This window comes from Budorcas taxicolor, chromosome 1 (assembly GCF_023091745.1).
Source record: "Budorcas taxicolor isolate Tak-1 chromosome 1, Takin1.1, whole genome shotgun sequence".
Classification (NCBI taxonomy): domain Eukaryota; kingdom Metazoa; phylum Chordata; class Mammalia; order Artiodactyla; family Bovidae; genus Budorcas; species Budorcas taxicolor.
In genome coordinates, this window is record NC_068910.1 from 4764540 (window position 1) to 4789565 (window position 25026).

The 25026-nt window shown below is 51.4% G+C and overlaps 1 protein-coding gene across 1 annotated transcript; it reads left to right on the plus strand.

Moving 5' to 3' along the window:
* On the plus strand, positions 1–25026 carry TRH (thyrotropin releasing hormone). The gene is given in 6 exon segments (XM_052637141.1): positions 1–276; positions 4533–4676; positions 21260–21511; positions 21513–21819; positions 22774–22992; positions 23839–25026. Coding segments are annotated over 6 exon segments (1716 nt in total). The 3' UTR covers positions 24357–25026.

Sequence of the window (25026 nt, forward strand, 5' to 3'; positions counted from 1 at the left end):
ATGGAGCTGCTTAATTGCATAGATGGTGGTGCTGTCGCCAAAGCCTCGTTCGTCAGAGCCGTGTGGTCTCAGCCGTGCTTGGCTGAGAGGTACATTCATTATGCAGACAGCTCCGAGCGGGACTTCCAGAGGGACGGGCCGAGGAGGGAGACGAGCAGCCACGCTCCATTCCCGGGGCTCAGCAGGCCTCTCGTCCCACGGCTGATTGCCATGCGGGCCCACTCTGTGAAGGGTGCTGTCCTCATTGCTTCACAAATATCAGCTCACAACAGCCCTGTGAGGACGGTTATCTGTGAGGATGGTTATTGTGCCCATCCCCATCTTGTAGATGCGTCATGAGGACTGAAGCTGAAGCTCCAATCCTTTGGCCACCTGATGAGAAGAGCCGACTCATTAGAAAAGACCCTGATGCTGATCTGGAGAAGGAAATGGCAGCCCACTCCAGTACTCTTGCCTGGAGAAGCCCATGGATGGAGGAGCCTGGTAGGCTACAGTCCATGGGGTCGCAAAGCGTTGGACACGACTGAGCGACCAGCACACACACACTCATGCCGGGAAAGATTGAAGGTGGGAGGAGAAGGGGACGGCAGAGGACGAGATGGTTGGATGGCATCACTGACTCAGTGGACATGAGTCTGCGCAAACGGGGAGATGGTGAAGGACAGGGAGGCCTGGTGTGCTGCAGTCCATGGGGTCGCAAAGAGTCAGACACAACTTAGCGTCTGAACAACAGCCACGGCCCAGAGAAGCGCAGTGACAACTCCAGTTTCACTCAGATCAAAAGTGGGGCCAGTGGCTCCCGGGTGGCCTCTCAGTGACAAGGGTGTTGATAAGTATGACATCACTAGTAGTTTCCAGGTACTGGGAGTTCGCAGGGGTCAGAGGCGGTGCTAAGCCCCTTTGTGAATGGACTCTGAGATAAGGATGAACAGCCCCTTTCATAAAAGACCCCTGGAGGGTGCAGGTGCTTGCCCCAGGCCATACAGCCATCCAGGAAACACCTGCTTTGTCTTCTTCTTCTTCTTCTTTTTTAAATATGTATTTTCTTTTTATTTATTTATTTGACTGAGCTAGGTCTTAGTTTCAACATGAAAACTCATTAGATGTGGGATCTAGTTCCCTGGGCAGGGATCAAACCCAGGGCCCCTGCATTGGGAGGACAGAGCCTTAGCCACTGAGCCACCAGGGAAGTCCCTGATTTGGCTTCTTAAATAAGGCAGTTCTGGTTCCCATCCTGGGCCTTAACCACTCCCTCTGCTTGGGGGAGGTCCTTGCCCCTCTCTGGGCCTCAGTGTACTTTTTAAAAAAAACTTATTTATTTGGCTGAGCGGGGTCTTAGTTGCAGCATGTGGGATCTAGTTCCCTGACCAGGGATCGAACCCGTGCCCCCTGCATTGGGAGCAAGAAGTCTCAGCCACTAGACCACCAGGGAAGCCCCCTCAGTGCCTTTTTCAATCCATCAGTTCAGTTCAGTCACTCAGTTGTGTCCGACTCTTTGCAACCCCATGGACTGCAGCATGCCAGGCCTCCCTGTCCACCACCAACTCCCGGAGTTCATCCAGACTCAAGTCCATTGAGTCGGTGATGTCATCCAACCATCTTCGTCTGTTGTCCCCTTCTCGTCCTGCCCTCAATCTTTCCCAGCATTAGGGTCTTTTCCAATGAGTTGGTTCTTCACGTCAGGTGGCCAAAGTACTGGAGCTTCAGCTTCAGCATCAGTCCTTCCAATGAATATTCAGGACTGATTTCCTTTAGGATTGACTAGTTTGATCTCCTTGCAGTCCAAGGGACTCTCAAGAGTCTTCTCCAACACCACAGTTCAAAAGCATCAATTCTTTGGCGCTCAGCTTTCTTTATAGTCCATCTCTCACATCCATATATGACTACTGGAAAAACCATAGTTTTGACTATATGGACCTTTGTCAGCAAAGTAATGTCTCTGCTTTTTAATATGCTGTCTAGGTTGGTCATAGTTTTTCTTCCAAGGAGCAAGTGTCTTTTAATTTCATGGCTACAATCACCATCTGCAGTGATTTTGGAGCCTAAGAAAATAAAGTCTGTCACGGTTCCCATTGCATCCCCATCTGTTTGCCATGAAGTGTTGGGAGGGGATGCCACGATCTTCATTTTCTGAATGTTGAGTTTTATGCCAGCCTTTTCAATCCATAAATGAGTCTTTACCAAGCTCCCTACACTGAACATCAGCAACTAGCCTGTGGTGGGGGATGGGGCAGGTACAGAAGACGGAGGGATCTCAAGTTTCTCTGCAGAGGGTGTCAGATGCCCGCTTCCAGCCCCGTAGTTATTTTGTCGATCAGTCGTGTTTAACTCTTTGCGACCCCATGGACTGCAGCACACCAGGCTTCCCTGTCCTTCGCTATCTCCTGGAGCTTGCTCAAACTCACGTCCATTGAGTCAGTGATGCCATCCGACCACCTCATCCTCTGCCGCTCCCTTTTCCTCCTGCCCTCAATCTTCCCCTGCGTCAGTCTTTTCCAATGAAAAGGCTCTTCGCATCAGGTGGCCAAAGTATTGGAGCTTCAGCGTCAGCATCAGTCCTTCCAGTGACTGGTTTGATCTTCTTGCTGTCCAAGTGACTCTTGGGAGTCTCCAGCCCCGAAGATCCTGCCAACCAGTGTTTCTCTGGGTGCAGACCACATGGATTGAATGGAATTTCCACAGGCTACAAGGAATCAGATTTTGCACTCTTGGCTCTTAATCAAAAAGCCTTAGGAAGAGAACACGTTCTCCACCCAAAACCTCAAGAAGGTTATTTGAGACATTTAACAAATTAATATACAGTTTAACAAGTTTGAGAATTTAGAAAAGTCTTACTGTGTACATGTTAAAACATTCAAACAACACAGGAGGGTGAAGTAGGAACTTCAGCTCCTCGCCCTCCACTCTGCCTCCCGAAACTGCCGCCCAGAGAAAACCGCTCTCCTGATGCTATTGATCACCTTCTCGGAGCCAAACACTCCCCTGGGCACTGGGGACAGCAGGGGACCAGACACAGCCCCTGCAGAACCAAGGATAATGACCGTGGCTTTTAAAGTTTATTGAGTGCTTGCTCAGAGTGGCCAGGCGGGATCCTGATTCTTTTAACAGTGCCATGATTGTGCCCCTTTCATAAAAGAGGAGAAGGGAGCATCTCCAAATCATGATTTCCTAGACTTTGTCTGAGTTCAGCCTGTAACTGAAGCACTTGGACCGGCCGGCCGTGCTCAAATACAGTTTCCTGGGCTTGCACTCACCTGCTTCTCAGAGCAGGGGAGGAGCCTGCATTTTACACACACACCCTGGGAGTCTCTGTTGTTGTTCAGCCGTGCCTGACTCTTCGTGACCCCATGGACTCACTGCAGCACGACAGGCACTCCTGTCCTTCACCATCTCTTGGAGTTTGCTCAAACTCTTGTCCATTGAGTCAGTGATGCCATCGAACCAGCTCATCCTCTGCCACCTTCTCCTTTTACCTTCAATCTTTCCCAGCATCGGTTTTGAGGATCACTGCCCCAGCTGCCCTGGGAGGTGGCAGGGTGAAGAGACCACTGAGGTAGTCGTATTCTGAAATGACAAACCCTTGTGGGGGGCGGGGGCAGCCAGGGCAAAGGTGCAGAGGGGAGCGGGCTCACCTGCTGGGTTTCTCTGAAGCTGAGCCTCCTGGAGGTCTAATTGCCTCCATCTCAAGACTTCCAGCCCTACCAAGGCTCTCCCCCTCCTTCCCAAGATGTGCAATTATTCCAGCTGGCAATCCCAGCTGCTTTTTTTTCAGTATCTTATTAGTCAAGCAGAACATTAATTAAATGTGAGAATAATAGGCCCAGAGATGAAAAAAATAATTATAAAGCCGAAGCAAGTCCGTTCACAGGGCTCTGCGGTAGCTGGGACCCTTAACTTTGTGACGATGAGGAAGACTGGCACCCGGACGTTCCCACCCTGCCAGGTGACTCGAGGTAGCACCTTTAGATGTGTATGGGGAGTGGGGGAAAGTGCATGGAGATGCTGAGTCCAGGGAGCCTTGGAAACCAGGGTCACCTTGGCCACCACGGAGCTCTGTGAGGGAGGGACAGGACGTGGGCCACCACCCAGGAATAAACTAGACCCTGTGGGAAAAGAAGCCGAATTGCCTCTCTTCACCCCATCTTCCCACTCTGCTGGCTTCCCCCTGGTGAGCTCCTATTCATCCTTCAAGGCCCAGCCCAAAAGACCCCAATTCTGGGAAGCAGAGCTAATTAATCCTTGCATTTCCCTGGCTAGGAGCAGCTCTCTGTCACAGTTCAGGCTCCTATTCCCATGTCTGTCCCTGTTACGGTCCTCAAAACAAGGCCTGGCACTGAGCAAGTGTAGATGAACAGGTATTTTGCCAAGACAAGCACCAGAGCTGGTCAGCTCTGCTTCCAAACGCCTCCTTTCAAATTAAGTATTGTCCTGACATCCAGCCTGTACCGAACAAGTAGGCTGGAGTTGTGTGTACTGTTTGAAGTGGCATTCAAGGTCCTTTGTGACCTCAGCCTCATCTCCTTCTTTACCAGTTCTTCCTAAGCATGTTCCTGGCCCAGCTATGTCCAAGTCACCTGGGGCACAACCTGGACCTACCCGGTCAGAGGCTCACGGAATTTGCAGACAGCCAGTTTGCAGATAGCACTGGGCAGTGGGAAGAGGTGGTGATGGACAAAGTCGGTGGAAGCCAAAGAGCCCCGCCACTCGTCAACCCCTAGCCCCAACCCTCACCCCCACCCACTCAGCAGCTCTTTGCCCAGCAGTACATTTATCTAAATTAAACACGGTGCTCCTAATGAAACAATGAGAGTTATTACACACTCCGCTACCTCCCGGCAAAGCCTCTGATTGACTCAGCCACCCTGAGAAGGCTCTGAGAACGCGGGTGTAGTCCACCCCCATCCTGCCAGAGGAAGGGGCTTGGACACTGGAAGCCAGCTCAGCAAGGCCCACCTGCTTCATTCACCGAGGTCCTAGAGCTGGAACACCCACCCACAGGAACCGTGGTGTGGGGAAGTCAAAGTGGACCTGTGGAGAGAGTGGTCCCTTTCCCAGCCTCCTTCCTTCCTGGCTTTGTGCTCAAACACTGGGCCCATGACTGGGCTGCTGGGACCTTCCCCAGCAGCCCTGACCAACCAGCTCAAGGCCCCTCCTGGGTTAAGTGTCACGATCGACCCTCGGCTTGGCTCCGTGAACCCTTGAACCCTCACGCCTTTTGCCCTTCCCTTCCCCTTCAGTAACTTACAAGGATCCCAGGAGCAGAAGCTGATGCTTACTGAGCACCTCCTCTATGCCGGGCTTTGGATTCCTGTCTGGATTGTCACTGCTGCAGCCCCTATAGGTCCCACTCTTTCCAGCCTGGGGAGGCAATGGAAGAAACAAGGAGATGTTTCTGCCTGGTTCTTTTGGGTCACTTGCTCTGGGCACCTGGCCACCCTGCCGCGAGGGAGCCCAGGGGCCTTGGAAAGGCCACACGTAGGTTTTCCAGGCCACAGACCTGGCTGAGGTCCCAAGCAACAGCCAGTATCAGCTGCTAACTGAGGGGACCTTCAAGGTACTTCCAGCCTCAGCCACTGTCTGACTGTAACAGCACAAGAGACCCTGAGCGGGAGCCCCCCAGCTGAGCCCAGCCGGCCCGCAGACCTGTCCAGACAATAACCGACTGTTCTGTTATTCTGTCAGTTCTTCTTGTTAGCTGCTAAATCTGGGGTTGATTCCTTAGACAACAATAGAAACCCGGGGACTGAGCAGTAAGGCTGTGGAGATTCTGAAATGACTAAGTTTCCACTTCTTAGCAGAGAGAGAGCTTGTGATGCAAGTGAAGTGCCAACCTAGAGAGTCAAAATTTTTGCCTCTTTGGCTTCTAGACTTTTAGACACAGAAGTCATAACCTTCATGCCAGCCGTGTGACCTTGCGGAAGTCACTTTCCCTCTCTGAGCTTCGGTCCTATGAAGGACGTGATGTGCTTGGCACTCACTCGGCTCTCCTTGTCTGCTCTCACCTCCACGGGACTGCGTGCCCTTCACATCTCCCTAGACACCCTCCTTCTCCACTCTCAGGCCATCTTGCTCCTGGGGACACACGCACGCCCCTTCCTGCCTCCCTGGGTGCTGGAGTGAGATGGGAGCCGGGCAATCGATGGCCAGCCCTGCCTGGATGAGTTCTCTGCTCGTTAGAAGGGCCTGCCGCCTCTGCCTCCCTCCCTTCCAACTCAGCAGGTACCTGATTCAGGGCAGGAGTAAAACAGCTAGCAATCTGCTTCTCACGCCACCTGCTCAGAGTCAGAGAGTCTGCCCCCTGCACCAGAGTAGGACCTAGATGGAGATCTAGGCCATTAATTTCACTCCTGAGAATTAAGCTAAAGACATGATCTAAAACGTGAAGATATTCATTGCAGCATGGCTTAGAATAACGAAGCCCTGGAAAGAATTTAAGTGTGTGTGAAGTGTGACCCTTCATCTCTAGGGCCTTAGACAGTAGAGCAGAAAGAGGCTGGGCTTTGGATTCAGACAGACCTGGGTTCAAATCCCCCTCTGTGTGTCTCTGTCTGTCCCTGTTGAATGTTCCTATGTGTCTGTCTTCATGTCTCTGTGTATCCTTGTGTGTGTCTGAGTCTCTGTATTGGTCTCCACGTGTGTCCATCCGTGTGTGCTGAATGTGTGACACTTTCTCCACCACCTTCCCCACACCCCGCCTGCCTGTCCATTCCATCCCATCTTAGGAGTCAGTGACCCTGACCTCGGTCTGCCTCGGACCAGCCTGGTGGCTGTGACCTGGCCCATCTCAGCACTCCACTCTCCCTCCCAGGCCCAGGGGAAGTGCCAGGACTTGGTAAATCCTCCTTGAAACCCCAGCCCCCACCGTCCTGACAGCTGCAGCAAGTCCGTTTGTGACTCTGAATGCGAACTGAAAAATGACCGGTGGTAATTGTGAGAGGAGGGTGTCTCTCTCTGCATGACTCCAGCCAGAATTTATTAAATGTTCTTCTGAAAATTTCTGTTCATTTCCCGACCTGTTGGACTCAAGAGGCTCATCAATCACGAGGTGCCTTTGGCGTGAAGAGCATCCACAGGGCTCCCGCTCGACGTCCGGCCCTGCCCATCCCCGCAGAGGATGTCACAGTGTCCCGGCCCCTTTCTCAAGCTGCGTCCCTGAAGAGACCAAGCTTATCTTTCATCAGAGCGTAGTCATCACTGCGCTCCCCTCTCCGGGCTGTGGAGCACTGCGACTGCAATTGGAAGACGGAGGGGGTGGGAGCATGGTGACAGAGAGGGGTCTTCAGGTCTCCTGCAGCAGGGCATTCAGAGACCCCTTCCCTGGGTCTCTCTATTTGACCGTCCAGATCCACTCTCCATTTCCCCTCGCTGCTCCATGCGCGCAGAGCAAGCCAGTCTTCATCAACGGCTTCCTGGGCCCCTGGTTCTCTTTTGGGTTTGGCCGATGGAGTCTCCTAGGGAAGATCAGAAGTGGGAGGAGAAAGAGGCTGCGGTGTTTAGATCCCTGGCTCCTCTCTGGGCCGGCAGGTCCCTGAACTGAAGGTTACAGCTCCGGCCACCTCCCTCTCTACCCAGGCCCTGCCTTCCCTGGGTTTTGGTGACCACTGACTGCTCTGTCTCCCTTCAGGCTCCGAGGTGTTGACAGGGGTCCTTCACCTTTCCTGGGCGCTGCACGATACCTTGTACTCTCTGCCTATATTTTTATAAATATCCCCTTTATTGAATTATCCTCAAACTCTCCAGTTGGAAGATGCCATCTATTTCTTGGCCTGATTGTGACCAATATGCTTTTGCTACGCAGACCACAAGCAGACACACTTTTGATGTTTTAAATTAAAAAAAAATTAACTCTGTTTCCGATAATAAATGCTCCCCCAATTAAAAAAAAAATTTAAAAAGAGAAAAAAATTAACAAAAAACAAACAAAACAAACAGGAAACAAAAGCTAGAAAACAAAACCAAAAAAAGTGCCCATTGGGGAAAAGTCAGAAAATAAAAAGCAATCTTTTCCAAGTATCTGCTCTGTTCCAGGCCAGCATGATGCCAAGAACATTCCACATTCCCTTATATGACCCCCGTGAGGAAGGTTTTACCCCCTTCAATGTAAAGATGAGGAACCTGTGGAATGGAGAGGTGATGATACCTGCCCTTGTCACGAAGCAAGGCCGTGGTGGGCTGAGGAATGGAGTCTCACAGTCCAGAGTGCTTTCTGCGGTCCTGCCGACCTCCTCAGACGCCCTTGCTTATCTGAGCATCCTTCTTACTGTCCTGAATAGCTCTCTGGCCCCAAAACCAATAAAGGAAATTCTACTTGCTGCAGCCACTAGGCCCCCAGGATAGCCCTGGAGATGAGTTTAGCCTAACCTTTGCCATGGCCAGACCTGGATGTTTGTGATGGAATGGTCTGGCTCACCTCTGCTCTCCACTTGTGGGCTCAAGTGGAAAAAAGCCCTTCCTTGTGATTTCTCCCCCAAGAATCCATGCCCTAGATCTGCGCCCACAAATAACTGCTGGCTAGATGCTGCTGCAGACATTGCCCTCGCTGTGGTAAGGGCAAAGCGGGTCTGCAGGGAGGCGGTGAGCCTCCTGCACGTCCTCCTCGTCTCCAGCTGCACAAGGTGGCCCCTCCTGAGTGCCTGACCCTCTCTGCTCCAGCTTCCCTGGTGTCACCCGTTCTTCAGCACCCCGAATAGCCCCCTCCTCACACTTCACACTTGACTGGTCTTCTCCAGTCCACAGAGACGTCGTCCATGGTGACACGCTTTCGGTGCTATATGTCTTGGCACATAGCTGTTCTCGAGCTGTTTATACTGTTTTTCAAATCAATTAGTTGCTTACTTGACTGTCCTAGGTCTTTGTTGCTGAGTGCCGGCTTTCTCTAGTTGCGATGCATGGGCTTCTCATTGCGGTGGCTTCTCTTGTTGCGGAGCACAGACTGTAGGGGGCGAGGGCTCCCTAGTGGCATGCAGGCTCAATCGTCGTGACGCGCCAGCTTAGTTGCCTCGCAGCATGCAGCGTCGTTCCAGATCAGGGACTGAACCCGTGTCCCCTGCCTTTGCAGGTAGCTCCTTAACCGCCAGATCACCAGAGAAGTCCATTTAAACTGCGTGTGTCGAGTCTCCCAGTTGCCCTGTGCGTGCATGCGTGCTCAGTCTCGCTCAGTCGTGTCCGACTCTTTCTGTTGGTGAACACATCCACCCCAGGAGGGAGATGCCCCCTGGCACTACAAAGACAGAGTGCCCGTGCCCGGGACCCTTCCAGATCTCGCCCTAGGTGTCTCCTCACCTCACTGTTCATCTGCGTCCTTGGTGATGTCATTCAGTCGCTCAGTCCTGTCCGACTCTTTGTGACCTCAAGGACTGAAGCCCACCAGGCTCCTCTGTCCATGGGACTATCCAGGCACCAATACTGGAGTGAGTTGCCACTTCCTCCTCCAGGGGATCTTCCCGACCCAGGGATTGAACCTGCGTCTACTGAGGCTCCTGCCTTAGCAGGCAGATTCTTTACCCTTGAGCCACCTGGGAAGCTCTCCAGTTGACCTAGGAGCTCCATAAGGCAGGAAACCAATTTACTTCTATCTCACTCACTCACTTGCCCATTCATGGATTTATTCATTTATTCACTCCCTTACTCGTCCACTCATTCATTCACTCAATCACGTAAAGCATTAGTATCCTTAACATTTCTGGCCTCCTTTTGGCTACATACAGATGAGGCCAGGAGAAACCATCCATCTTTTGAAAGTTCAGTTCAGATATGGTCCATAGGGCCAATGGCCCTATGTCGGGTAAGGCCTTGAACTTGCTGTGTTCTCTCAGAGACTCATGAGACTTCGGGTCACTTCCTCACAGGAATACTTCTCAGGTGGAATTGGAGCTACCTCTGAAAGGTGCAGAATAAGTAACAAAGAGGCTAGAGCTTGTGAACCAACAGGCAGAGCAAAGCTCCCTGCCCCTCATGGCCAGGTCTATTTTCAACAGCTAACAGGCTGCGTACCATGTTAGTTAAGAGGCCAAGATCTGGTCTTCCACCTCGTGACCTTGGGCAAATTGCCCAAACTTCTGGGTTTCAGCTTTTTCATCTATAAAATGGGAATAACTATAATACTTACATCATTCATTTTTTATGAGGATTTAATGTAATAATGCATGGGAAAAATCCTTAGCATAAGGACTAGCCTGTAGTAACCAATTAGCTGAAAACTTTAAAAAATTATCATTAGTGCTTAAGCATTATTTTCATCTTCATTTTATAGAAGGAAAACTGAGCTACAGATGTGAAGTAGGGTACCTAATCCCCTCTCCCCTCCAGCAAATCACTGGCTGAGCTGGTACTTGAATGCAGACCTATAGAGTCTGTGGCAGAAGCTAAGACAGGGGAATTTGCTCTGGTATCAGTCACATGATTCTTCTTCCCTGTGCTGGGATCCCTTTATTTATCTGAGTGTCATCTGTTAGTCATTAGGTCGCAAGTGACAGAAAGGACAGCAGAAACTGACTCAAACAGTGTATTAAAAAACAGACATCACTTTGCTGACAAAGGTCCATACAGTCAAAGCTATGATTTTTCCAGTAATCATGTACGGATGTGAGAGTTGGACCATAAAGCAGGCTGAGCCCTAAAGAATTGATGCTTTTGAACTGTGGTGCTGGAGAAGACTCTTGAGAGTCTATTGAACAGCAAGGGGATCAAACCAGTCAGTCCTAAAGGAAATCAGTCCTGAATGTTCATTGGAAGGACTGATGCTAAAGCTGAAGCTCCAGTACTTTGGCCACCTGATGTGAAGAGCTGACTCACTGGAAAAGACCCTGACGCTGGGAAAGATTGAGGGCAAGAGGAGAAGGGGGCGACAGAGAATGAGAGGGTTAGATGTCATCCTGGATATAAGTCTGAGCAAGCTCCAGGAGACAGCGAAAGACAGGAAAGCCTGGCATGCTGCAGTCCACAGGCTCGCAGAGTCAGACACGATTTAGCAACTGAGCAGCAACAACCGGGAAACACAAAAGGAGGGCTTTGGAGGGTCCAGGCAGCAATGACTTTCCAACCATGTTATCCCAGCACCACCTTAATGCTGGTATGAGTGTCCCCCCGCAACTCTGGCATGTCTCCACCCAAGAGTCTAAGTCCCATGAGAGAGTGGGTTCCATAGGCCAAGCTTGGCCCACATGCCGGTTCCTTGTACTGGGATGCGCTGGTGTGGCTGGTGTGCCATCAAGGCCACTTTGGATGGAGATAAGGCACCTCCCCAGGAGAAAAGATGGCTCCTTCTGCTTCAGTTCAGTTCAGTTCAGTTGCTCAGTCATGTCTGACTCTTTGTGACCCCGTGGACTGCAGCATGCCAGGCTTCCCTGTCCATCACCAACACCCGGAGCTTGCTCAAACTCATGTCCATTGAGTGGGTGATGTCATCTGACCATCTCAATCATGGCTCCTTCTGCTTCCCAGAGGTCAAAGGATGGATATAGGCGGCCAAAACACAATGGCATCCAGTCCAGACTCACAATGAGGCAATGAAAAGGAGCACTTAAACTCTTAGGAGGGACAATGAGCCTCTCCTCGGACCAAACTAACTGGATGTCTCTGTCAGCACCTGCTGGGCTCCTCTTCCTCCATCTCTTGTGCCCCTGACTCATGGCCCAATGTTAGAGGCAGATTAATTCCTGCTCCCCCACTTGCAATATTCAGAGTTCAGACTCCATATATTCCGAGGACAAGCTCTAATTAGCCCAGAACACTGGCATAAAGCCTGCTTGTGGCTGACAGCAAGATAAATATACCTAAATGGCCAAGGTGATTTGCGGTTGGTTTTCATTTTTCTCCTGTAATAAGAGGAGCGGTGGCAGGGGTGGGGGCTTGTCATCTCTGGCGGGCCTGATGGATGACACGGTGTCTCATCCGCCGGTGACTGTGGCTCACAGGCAGCCCGCGGTTTATCACCCATCCCCACCCCAACCCACCCAAAGTGCTTCTGGACTCATCAGAGTCAGCGTATATCCTCCCAGGAGGATCCAAAGATAAGCTTCGTGATATTTAAAAAGTGAGAGTCTCACTTTTCATGATGGGCCCTGAGACATCAGAGTCTGGGCTGATTGCTTGAGGTATGGATTCCTTCAAAACATTTTCAGTTAAAAAATATAACTCCCTCTAAATTAGTGAGGAGAAGACATAAGCAAAACATCAAAGAAAATTTTGCGAAAGGAAAAAGAATTCTCCATATGCATCAACATCCTAACACTAGTTGTTTTCAACAGCCCCTTCCAGTGGGATAAAGTAGAAATTTTTATTTATTTTAATAAAGCATTTTATTATTTTTAATTTTTTATTTATTTATTTTTGGCTGCACTGGGTTTTCTCTATTTGCGGTGACTGGAGGTTGGTTTTGTGTTGTGGAGCACAGACTCTAGATAACTGGGCTTCTGTAACTTTGGTGCATAGGCTTAATTGCCCCCAAGGGATGTGGATCTTCCCCAGACCAGGGATCAAACCCGTGTCCCCTGCATTGGCAGGCAGATTCTTAACCACTGGACCACCAGATATGTCCCAGTGGGCCAGTTTTAGAATAACACAAACCTGATTCAAAGCCAAGTTCCTCTATTTCCTGGCTGTGTGACTCTGAGTAGGTCATTTTGCTTCTCCGAGCCTCGGTTGCTTTAAAGAGGCAGAATCATTTTGCCCTCATACGCCTGTGTGCGTTGAATGAGAAAAAGATGTGTGTGGGGCACCCAGGCGTTGGTTGCTACACACAGTCTCTTTCTGCTGTGTCCCTCTCCACGTTCATCTCCTTCCTCAGAGCCCACTGTGTGTTAAACTCTCTGGGAGGTGAACACATTGTGTCTGCAGGGGAGTTCCTTCTGTTATAATAACACGTGTTAACTCCCCGGGCTAGCTAGCAGAGTATGTGTGTGCAGTGTAAGCTCAATCGCTTATTCGTGTCTGACTTTTCCCAGCCCCCTGGACTGTGGCCCACCAGGCTCCTCTGTCCATGGGATTCTCCAGGCAAGGATACTGGAGTGGGTTGCCATTCCCTTCTCCTGGGGATCTTCCTCTGATCCAGGGATTGGACCTGTATCTCTGCATTAGCAGGCGGGTTCTTTACCACTAGTGCCACCTGGGAAGCCTCAGCTGGCAAAGAATAAAGAAAAGAATTTACAGGTCAGTGTGAAAGGAGGCAACGAGAGTGGTCCACACACAAGTGAAACACCAGACCTACAGCCATATGTCTTTCCCAGATGGGGTCACCAGTGACTAACTGGACCCAAAGATGATCGCAGACCCTGCCCCAAACTGAGCCACAGATAACGTGTGTGACGCAGGCACATTCTGACCTGTATCCCTGGGCACAAACACACGTGCACATCGCACAGACACGGACTGCACACACGTCCATACGCACACTCAAGCTGCCTGTGTGATGCAGAGCTGTGCACCCAAACACCTCTGTGCACATGCTCCACGCCACCTACAACGCATCGGACAACACTCTCCAGAGCCGCTCTCGTGAGTTCCGCTCCCTGGCCGGCTCCGCGGGTTGGCGGCGTCTCAGTCACCCCGGGCCCTCTCTGATCGCAGGCTCCATTCAGCAAGCTCCAGCAGAGCGGAAAATTGCTCTTTAGACACAATCTGGACCACACAGACCTGCAATTGGCCTCTCAGCATGAATGTAAGACCTCAGGGAGGCACAGGGCCTGGGCTGGTGGGGCTCAGGGCTTCAGCTCGTCAGTCAGCCTGGACCATAGAGTCCTGGGCTGGTCCTGAACCCAGACAGGGGCCCGACTCTCCTGGGCATCTCACAGGGCGTGGGAAGCCTCCCTGGGCATCAGCCATCTCCGGACCACACTGCTCTGGTGAGGGGATGTCTCTGGCTCGGGGAGGGAAGAAAAACAGGTCCTTGAACAGCTAGGGCTCCCCTGTTTCCAGTTCTGCTGGTCCCGAGTACCCCCATGCTCCGGCCCATCCACCCCCAGGAAGCCTTCCCTGATTGCTCTTGCCTTCGTGTCTCTCCTCGCACACCCTGAAACTGCCACCCACGTGGATCGTTCCTCCTTCTGGTAAATGTCTAGACTGCCTTGTGTGTGCCCAGAGATGACACGGGGTTGAGGGGCTACCCTTATGCCCTCTCGGTTTGAAAGACGTCGGCCAGGCAGCTCAGCTTGTGCGCACTCGTTCTGGGCTGAACGCATTCACTCGTGCCGTCAGTAGTTCAATAACTCTTCACCAAGCACCAGCTCTGAGCCAGGAACTGGATAAACAGCACGGAGCAAGCAGCTGTCCTCATGAAGTGAGGTTCCATTGCGGGAGGCAGACAACTAACCAGGGACAAAGAAATAAACACCTGACTGTGCTTCATGATAAAGGCTGGCGGGGAAGGGCGAGTGCGACAGCCACCTGTTTCAGCCAGGGTGGTCAGAGAAAGCCCCCTGGTAGGACCTTCCATCCAAAATAACTCCAAGTCTTGTCCAACAAACCATCCATCCCTGACCCTATGGGCTGGATCTGTGGCCCCACCCCAGGGCTTTTGAGCACTTGGTACCTTGCAGTGGAATCGATGTGGACAGGTTCTCCTCCCCTGCTGGACTGCTAACATCTTCAGAAGAGTGTTCCTTTCTGGATGCCCTCAGTGACCCCCAAACTCAACATGACCTGCTCAGGGAATGTTCATTAAACGAGCAAATAAAAGGAGAAATGAATGAATGAGCAAATAAATGAGTAAATAAATGGATGTATGAACAAATGAGCATTTGCGGGAGGCTCTAAAGAATGTGTCCAATTATAAAGTCCACCCTTTCGACACCAGCTTCTTTTACATATTAATGACCTAACCCTTGGCATACAGCAAGAATGCAGGATCCAGAGACTGCTTGAAAAGTGGAATAGTGATTGCGGACAGGCCAGTGGAGGCATATTACGTTTCTGAAAGGTGGCTTCCACAATAAAAAAGAAGATGGGATTTTTTTTTTTACATCAATACACCACTTATTTTAGAAAAAATATTTCCTCACTTAATATCTCCATATAAGGTGCTTGAGGGCTTCCCTGACAGCTCAGTTGGTGAAGAATCTGCCTGCAAAGCGGGAGTCCTGGGTTCCCTGGGTTGAGAAGATCCTCTGGAGAAGGGAAAGGCTACCCACTCCAGGATTCTGGCCTGGAGAATTCCACGGACTGTATAGTCCATGGGGTTGCAAAGAGCCGGACACGACTGCAACTTTCACTTTCTAGGTGCTTAAGGGGTTCACACTATTCTTCACATTTAATATATATGTGTATACATGTCTGCATTCATAGTTTCTGAATATGTTGTCTTAAAGCCTGTATGTAAAAAAAAAAAAAAAAAGAATAAATGGCACACAGGTGGCAAGGGCAAAGAAGAGGGGCAAAAGCATGGAGGTGTGAGACTTCACACAACGGTCCTGTGGTTTTGTGAGGAAGCTGGTTTGTGGCCAGGTGCAGCGAAGTAGCTGAGGAAGGCTGGGGGGTGCATCGTGGGAGCAGACTCAGGCTGAGCCCCGTGGGGCACAGATACCTTAGACGCAGGCAGAGTAGAGTGAGAACCCAAGAGGAGACAGTGGGCAGAAAGGGGTGAGAGAGACGGGAGATTTCACAAGGAGCAAGGGTTCCACAGAAGCTGCTCATTGGCTTTGCTATTTCTCTTTGCCCCTGAGGTACTCACAATTAACCAAGAAGACAGGGGGATGGTCTGAAAGGATAAATCAGCTCAGAGTTCTCCCTGTTTTAAACCCTCTGTTGTGCCATTGCTTCGAGAACAAAATCCATACTCTTTTATTCCTACTGCCAACAAGACCTCAGGAGATCTGACCCCACCCCACTTTTCTCTTATTCTCTATGACTCCCTCCCCATCCCACCACCCCTGTGTGCCCTGGGCTGGAACCATCCTTGACACTTGGATGTATGTTGGAAATCCTTGTTGAAGAAAGAAATACATCCACGACTGAATTAACAACTGAAAAGTTTACAGTGGACTCATGATCAATAAAGTCATTGATTAGTTGAGTCAAAAATCTCCAATGGAATCTGACTGGGGAAATTTTCAGAGTGAGTTTCTATGGAGAAAAGGCAGACGCTGAAAGGACTCTTCTTCCTGGAATTTTTTGAGATGATTTTTATGATCTTGGAAAGAGAGGATGCTTATTATGTATTATTGTTTCTATTAAAGCTGAATGCAAAGGAAAGAACTGAATATTTAAAAGGTACCATTTGCTATAATTAAAAAGCTACCATGTAGTGGGTATAGAAACCACTAGAGGAAGATGTAATCATTATGGGAAGCTGGGAAAAGGGTACCAATGACCTCTTTGTATTATTTCTTACAATTGCATGTGAATCTACAATTATCTCAAAATTAAAAATTTATTAAACACTGAAAAAAAATTAATGGGTAGGCTAGACAGACCTTCTGCAGCTTAGGGTTGATAAAGACCCTACAATATCTGAGGGGCATCTCTGAACATAGAAGAGAGGGCTTTGAGAGAGGAGGTTAGAGGAGCTTGGGGAAGGCAGGATCTGGAAATCAGAACTTTCCCAGGGTCTCAAGAGCCCTCATGCAGGAAGATGTATGTGTGTGTATGTTGGGGTGGGTGGGGGTGATAGTCGTGGGCACTGGGAGTTAGAAATAGTGTCTAAACTTCACCATTAAATTATCTCATTATTCTTTTTCAAAAGCAAAGCTGTCTTAATCTGATAAGCAACTACAGTCTTGAGATCAAGCAGATTTCTATCATCAGGTGGGGGAAAGAAAAAGCAAGTTGGAAAAATATATGCAATATAACGACTGGACTCCTAGCTCCACGAGAGGGAGAAGGAACCTGACTTGTTATCCTGCTGGGTCCCTGTTTTAAAATAGAAGTTTGATCATTATTCAGGTATGGTGAGACCAGTAGATGAGGAGATGAGTGGGAGTGAGTCACAGCTCCTAAGAGGACAGCGCGCACCACACAGGGCCACAGAGGGAAGTACCAGCATCCACCAGGAGTCAGGCAAAGGGAGGAGGGAGTGGGGGTCGGAAATGGGCAAGAGGCTGTGGCTCTTGGATGTATGTGTGGACACTTGGACATACATCCAAGTGTCAAGAGCTGGATGTCCAAGCTGTGGTTGCTCAGGAAGGAATAGGCACAGCGGGGTAGGCAGCTTTAGAACTGGCTGGTTTGAATAATTCCAGTGGACTCTGGGGCATCCGGACTATCCTTAGTTGTCTGGTACCTGACCCTGGCTGATTAGGGCTCTGGATTGGTTAGTTTGTATATGAAAGGTGCTCTCATGGGAGTTCTTTACTCTAGGAACTAGCTACCCTGGGAGGGGCAGGCTCTCCAGAGAGTCAGCAAGACCCCAGAGGTCAAAGCATTAAAAATATATCATGAATATAGTACCCAAGGTCTTGATCAGATCCTCAGTTCAGTTCAGTTCAGTCACTCAGTCATGTTTAACTCACTGCAACCCCATGAATCACAGCACGCCAGGCCTCCCTGTCCATCACCAACTCCTGGAGTTCCCTCAGACTCATGTCCATTGAGTTGGTGTTGCCATCCAGCCATCTCATCCTCTGTCGTCCCCTTCTCCTCCTGCCCCCAATCCCTCCCAGCATCAGGGTCTTTTCCAATGAGTCAACTCTTTGCATGAGGTGGCCAAAACATTGGAGTTTCAGCTTCAACATCAGTCCTTCCAATGAACACCCAGGACTGATCTCCTTTAGGATGGACTGGTTGGATCTCCTTGCAGTCCAAAGGACTCTCAAGAGTCTTCTCCAACACCACAGTTCAAAAGCATCACTTCTTCAGCGCTCAGCTTTCTTCACAGTCCAACTCTCATATCCATACATGACCACTGGAAAAACCATAGCCTTGACTAGACGGATGTTTGTTGGCAAAGTAATATCTCTGCTTTAGAATATGCTATCTAGGTTGGTCATAACTTTCCTTCCAAGGAGTAAGCGTCTTTTAATTTCATGGCAGCAATCACCATCTGCAGTGATTTTGGAGCCCCCCAAAATAAAGTCTGACACTGTTTCCCCATCTATTTCCCATGAAGTGATGGGACCAGATGCCATGATCTTCGTTTTCTGACTGTTGAGCTTTAAGCCAACTTTTTCACTCTCCTCTTTCACGTTCATCAAGAGGCTTTTTAGTTCCTCTTCACTTTCTGCCATAAGGGTGGTGTCATCTGCATATCTGAGGTTATTGATATTTCTCCCAGCAATCTTGATTCCAGCTTGTGCTTTTTCCAGCCTTCCATCTTGTGCTGATTCCAGATCAGATCCTAGTAGCTATTAAGGATTCAGTGGATATTCTCTGAAAGAAGGAAAGAAGAGACAGAAGGAAGGGAGAGAGCTGGCTTGTTGAGGACATCTCAGATACCTTTACCATCTTCTCTGGTCCCTTGGGCTGTATGGGAACCCCTATCCCATGACCCAACCATCTAGAAACTCTCTTCCTAACAAGCAACTCAGACCCCTGATTACAGAAATGGGCTCACCAGGGAGCAATATTCCCCCCACTTCCCCCTGCCCCTGGAAGGGAATCTCTTAGATTCAGACAAGATTCTGTTATTTTGTTTTTTTTCCCCCTATATTGCTTGTGGGTTTGTGGACAGGGAATCTGGTCCCATCACTTCAAGGCAAAAAGATGGGGAAACAATGGAAACGGTGACAGACTTTATGTTTTTGAGCTCCAAAATCACTGCAGATGGTGACTGCAGCCATGAAAGTAAAAGACGCTTGCTCCTTGGAAGAAAAGTTATGACCAACCTAGATAGCATATTAAAAAGCAGAGACATGTTTTTCCAGTAGTCATGTATGGATATGAGAGTTGGACTATAAAAAAAGCTGAGCAGTTAAGAATTGATGCTTTTGAACTGTGGTGTTGGAGAAGACTCTTGAGAGTCCCTTGGACTCTCAAGGCATCCAGTCCATCCTAAAGGAAATCAGTCCTGAATATTCATTGGAAGGACTGATGCTGAAGTTGAAACTCCAATACTTTGGCCACCTGATGGGAAGAACTGACTCATTGAAAAAGACCCTGATGCTGGGAAAGATTAAAGACAGGAAGAGAAGGGGACAACAGAGGATGAGATGGTTGGATGGCATCACCGACTCGATGGACATGAGTTTGAGTGAACTCTGGGAGTGGTGATGGACAGGGAGGCCTGGTGTGCTGCGGTCCATAGAGTCGCAAAGAGCTGAACACAACTGAGCAACTGTACTGAACTTGTGGACAGGGAGTCCTGCACAGAGGAAAAAAATTCCAAATACCTCTAAGGGCTGCCAGTGAAAGAAAACCCCCAGCTGACCTCCCCTTCTCCAGCCCCCCAGCTGCCTGGCACTGTACTGTTTCATCCTTCCTGAGGGGATCTCTGAATACAAGAACCACAGTTCATCTCCTGCGCCATCACACAGATGTAAAAATTGTTCTCTGCTCTGCTTTGTTCACTAAACAATACATCCTGGAGTTTATTGCATATCTGCGAAGAGTGACATAGTGCCCTGCAGTTCCAGATGGGCCCCAGTTGATCCAAGCAGATCTCTCCTGATTGACAGCCAACCAGGCTTTTTCCAGTTCCTGCTTCTGTAAATCTTGCTGCCCTGAGATCTTCCCCACCCAGGGATCAAACCCGCCTGTCTTACATCTCCTGCATTGGCTGGCAGGTTCTTTACTATTAGCACCACCTGAGAAGCCTTGTGGAAGGTACACGTGTCAAATTTTCAGGTTGCCACCCAGAGAGATGGTATTGATTTACACCTCCACTGCTGTATATGAAAGGTAACAGGTCTATGTGTCTGTCTGATTTAATGCTTAGCTAGGATGGCAGCTCTTCTAATCCTGGGGTCTGGTTGGGAGATCAAGTCTGGAATTTCAGGTTTGTAATCCACCCCCATCCAACCAACCATCTGACCCTGGGGACACAAAGTGCGTCTGGGAGTTGGGAAGGTGGTCAGGTTACCTCTACAGACCTCAGTATCTTCACCTAAGAATGAGGAGGGGACTATAGCTGGTGATCTAAAAGTTCCCTTCCACCTCTAGTCTTTCTGCCTCTCTGAGTCTCTATGTCCCTATCTGTAAAGTGGGACTTATAGTCCCTGTCCCACTTATCTTGTGATGTAAGGCTGATGTAAAGGTGACGTAGGGATGCCAGGAGGTGGTGGACATGCCTGGAAAGTTAGATGCTCTGCCAAGGAAAGGAGTAAAAACCAACACTCTTGGATTCCCCTTGCCAAACCACCAGCATGGCTTGAGACATATAACAGGTACTCCAAGTTTTAGCCTGAAGAACTATTGTATGGGGAGGCAGAATAATGTTCAGACTGTCCAGAGATAGGCGAGTCTTCACCGATGTTATTCCCTCTGCCTAAAATGTGGTTCCCTCTAAGTATGCCTGGCACACTTCTGTATCTCCAGGAGGGACTAGGGAGCCTGGCACACTGTGGGTGCCCATTAACTCTTTCACTATGAAGGCTGTTCCCAGGACTAGGGTAACAATGCTCTCCTCCAAGGCATCATCTGACTTCAGGGACTGATTGGTGCACAAGCTCCTTGGGATCGTTGCTTTTCTACTCCCTCTTATCCCTTCACTTCCTTTGCCTGGGGTAGGTAGATCCAAAAAAACTTCCTATCCAGGGGTCGATGACCAGAGAAACACACTGGGAAGACAGTAGAAACTGGTGGAGGGTGTGATGACCCAGGGCAGCTGTTGTCAGGAGGAAATGCAAGCCCACTTTTTCCCAACAGATTCTCAAGAGAAGCCATAAATCCATAATTTCCCTGAGTTCTTCTGGCTGTAAAACGTTGGTTACTGAGTTTTTTCTCTGGCCATGGGATTTCCCAGGCAAGAATACTGGAGTGGGTAGCCATTTCCCTCTCCAGGGGATCTTCCCGCCCCAGGGATGGAACTGGTGTCTCTTGCATTGGCAGGTGGATTCTTTTATCACTAGCGCCACCTGGGAAGCCCAACAGCCCAGTTCAGTTCAGTTCTGTTCGGTCGATCAGTCGTGTCCGACTTTTTGCGACCCCATGGGCTGCAGGAGGCCAGGCTTCCCTGTCCATGACCAACTCCGGGAGTTTACTCAAACTCATGTCCATTACAGTTTTGAAATTTTAGAAACTGCAGCCTTCCTTCACTGTAGGGATGAGAAAATTGGGCCCAGAGTGGGGGAGACATTTTCCAGAGACGACACAGTCAAGATCAGAGCCCAGGTCCACTTGGCCACTTTCCTCCTCTATCTGTCTCTCCCTCACTCCCCCTCCCTCTCCCCCGCAGCCCCCAACTCCTCCCCATCTTGACGGTTTCTCTGGCGTGGTCTGCTCTGATCTCTCTGTGCGTCTCTCAGCCTCCGTCTCCATCTCCGAGTCTGTCCTGTGCGCATCTCTGTGCGATTCTCTCAGCATCTCTGCCTTTGTCCCCTACCCGGCCGGGTGTTCTCTTAGACATCAGACCTTCGAAGCTGGATGCAGAAACCACCCTGCTCCAGCATCCGATTCTGCGGCTCGTGCCTCCTCCCCCGGCTCCTCCGCCCGCCGCCCCCGCCGCCCCCGCCCCAGATTTCCGGCGGAGCAGGCAGGCAGGCGGGCCAGCGGGCGGGGTACCCACGGGGCCCGCTGCCGTCAGCGTCCCTTCCCGGCGGCCGCGACCCCTCCGCGCTGACCTCACCCGCACCGCCGCCTCGCGCAGATATAAGCAGCGGCCCGGCGGCGAGGAGGGCAACCGGCGACCCGGGTCCTACCAGCGCTCCTCGACTCCTGACCCGCAGACCCCAGACCCCGAATCTCCGGATCGGAGCCCAGGATCCCGGACCGGTCCGCGGAGCTCGTGCCGGGCAGGTAACCACTCTCGGTCCCTTCTCCCCGCGGGCGGCGTCCGGGGCCCGGGAAAGGGGGGCGCTTTGCCCGCCCTCCAATGCGCCCCGCGGAGAGAAGCGGCTTTGGAGCTCGGAGCGCGCCCGGGAGGGGCGCTGCGCTTCCACCCCCGGGTCTTCCACGGCGCAGGCTGGGTCCCGACGGAGGCTCGGGGCGGGCACAGGGCTGGCGGTCCCTCCCGGCGTGCACGGCCCGGCCTTTGGAGCCGCGCATAGCGGGGAGGTTCGCATCCTACGGCTGCCGGGCTTCCCTAAGCTGGAGGTCCGCGCCAGGATGCCGGGGGCTGCACTGGGCAGTCAGGACACAAGCGGGAGAGCCTGGGAGTTAGAATTCGAATCCGGATCTTACAGACTGTTTACGGTGGCAACCGACCTCAGCCTGAGAATCTCAGTCTCGGAGCTAGAAATAGGATTTAGCCTATTGAAATTAGAACTTGATTCCTAGCCTGGCCCTAGAATCTTAGCGTTAGAAATAGAGTCAGCGTTGCAATCAGAATGCTGTAGAAGGCGTGTTGGAATAAAAACATTGGGAACCTTGAGGGAGAATTTTAGCCTGCGACGCTGCAGGTTAGCGTCCTGGCTGTTGGGCCCGCGCCGCAATCTTGGTGGTTACACTCCTGTCATTGAGAAGTGGTGGTGGAGATGGGGTCCCTGACTCTCGCAGGTAGACCTGGGGGCGGGCAGGCTGTCCAAGCATCCTTAGGGCTGAGGATGCCCAGGACTCAAGGCAGGTCCTCCAGCTGACCTCGCCCAAACGTGGCAGGTGGTCCTGCTCCCGGGAGGGCATTTGAACGGTTGATCCCCCCACAACTCACCCCCAGCCTCGGGTATCCCCCAGGACAGGAAAGAGAGCCATAGAGCAGGCTGGGACGGGAGCGCAGCGGTGTGCCTTTTTTCTCTTCCTGTCTCCCTGCCCCAGACGCCAAGATGCCTGGCCCTTGGTTTCTGCTAGCCATGGCTTTGACCCTGACCCTGACCAGTGTCCCCGGAGGCCTTGCACAGCTGGATGTGGCCCAGCAGGACGTGGACCTGTCCGAGCAACAGGGCCTAGAAGACCTCCTGCGGCAGGCGGAGCGCCTCCTCCTCCTCCGGGAAGACCTCCAGCGACTGCCAGAAGACCAGGATGACAGCGTATCCGGTGAGGGCTGGGACTGTGTGGGGCTGCGGGTTGAGAGAAGGATGCCGGCTGGAGAGGGTTAGGGGAAACCCGGCCACAGAGGAGGGAACGACTTAGTCATTCAGCCTCTTGCCTTTCAGAAACTCCCCCTGGCCACACCTTGGGCAGGTGGTGAGTTGACTGCTTCCTGGGATCAGATTCCTTTTCCATCTCAGTTCTGGGAATATTTCAGAGACCAGACCTTCTGTGGGAAAGAGTCTGTGCCAGGGAGAGAGAGTTTCTTTGTGTGTTACAGTGTGAATTACTAGGCACCTGTTCATACTAGACACCGGTATGCCAAGCACCCTTCTAAGTACTTGAAACCCCTTGTAGCAGGATTTGATCTTCCTAAGCATCAGATCCTAAATCTGTCTGCAATGCAGAAGACCCAGGCTCAATCTCTGGGTGGGGAACATTCCCTGGAGAAGGAAATAGCAACCCACTCCAGTATTCTTGCCTGGAGAATTCCGTGGAGAGAGGAGCCTGGGGGCTACGGTCCATGGGGTCTCAAGAGTCGGACATGACTTAGCGACTAAACCACCAAGCCTCAGATAGGTACTGTTATTACCCTTCCCCACCCCATTTTACTCAGAAGGAAACTGAGGCTCAAAGAAGTTGAGTTGCTTATGGTCACACAGCTGGGGAGTGGAACCAGAGGCCATGGCCTTGACCACCTGTGTGAGTGTGCCTGGGTCTATGAGGCCTGAGAGGCAGGTGCAAGGCCATGAGTCTGGGTGAATGCTGTGGGAATCTGTCTTGCCTGGAAGAAAGGCTGGAGTGGGCATCTGTGGGTCATAGGGTCCCTCACTGGCCCCTTTCCTTCCCCAGAGTCCCAGATCTTTCAACCCGATTGGTTCTCCAAGCGTCAGCATCCTGGCAAAAGGGAGGAGGAGGAGGCAGACGAGGGAGTGGAAGGAGAAGAGGAAGAAGGAGGGGCCGTGGGACTCCGCAAACGGCAGCACCCTGGCCGGAGGGACGATGTGGCGGCATGGGCGGTGGACGTGGGTCAGCAGAAGCGGCAGCATCCCGGCCGGCGCGCCTCCTGGCTTGGTTACGCTGTCACCAAGAGGCAGCACCCAGGCAGACGGCTGGTGGACCCCAGGCCCCAAAGGAGCTGGGAGGAGGCAGGGGAGGACGAGGACGAGGGCGGAGAGCTGATGTCCGAGAAACGCCAGCATCCTGGAAAGAGGGCCCTGGGGAGCTCCTGCGGACCCCGGGGACCCTGCGGCCAAGCCAGCCTTCTGTTGGGCCTCCTCGCTGACCTGAGCCGGGGGCAGGGGGCTGAAGAGAAGCGGCAGCACCCTGGGCGGCGAGCGGCCTGGGCCAGCGAGCCCCTGGAGGAGTGAGCCTGGTTGCCTGTAAACTCAGTTTGTGGTCTAAGAGCGTCTTGAGCCCTGTGCGCCCTACCCCCTGTGACCTGTCTTTTCCCCTCCTCTTTAGATGCCTGACCATACTCCTGAGCCCCCAGTTTACACACATGTCAAACTCTTGGCCTCGCTTGCCTATATCAGGGACTTGAGAAAGCCAGCTGATGAGTTCAAACCCCGTGTCACCCCACTCAGCATCACTGGTGAGGCAACAGGCCCCAGAGTCCCTCTCCCCGACCCCTGCAGGCCTGCTCCCCTCCCTAGCCCTAAGATGAGCGTGCTGTGTCTTCTAAGGGACCCCCAGAGTGGAACAGGGTGCTATTGATGTGAGCAACCAGGGAGGGTAGGTGGAGTTCAAGCCAGCATGTCCAGATCCAGCTTCCAGCCCTTGACACGTGCCAGGATTTGCCATGTTAAACTTCACCCCTGGCACCGAGGATCTCGTTCTCTTCTTGGGCATCCTTTTGTGGTTAGGAAGAGCCCCTCCTCACAGCTGTGTTCCACTTGGGAGAAACATTGTAGGTGGTGCTGTGTTGTGTGGTGGCTGTGGGAATAAACACGTGCAGGAATTTGTAAACGTCACCCTGGAAGTCACGGCTCGTATGTATCCTTCTAGGCACCTTTCTCCTATTCGTGCTAATAAAACCTG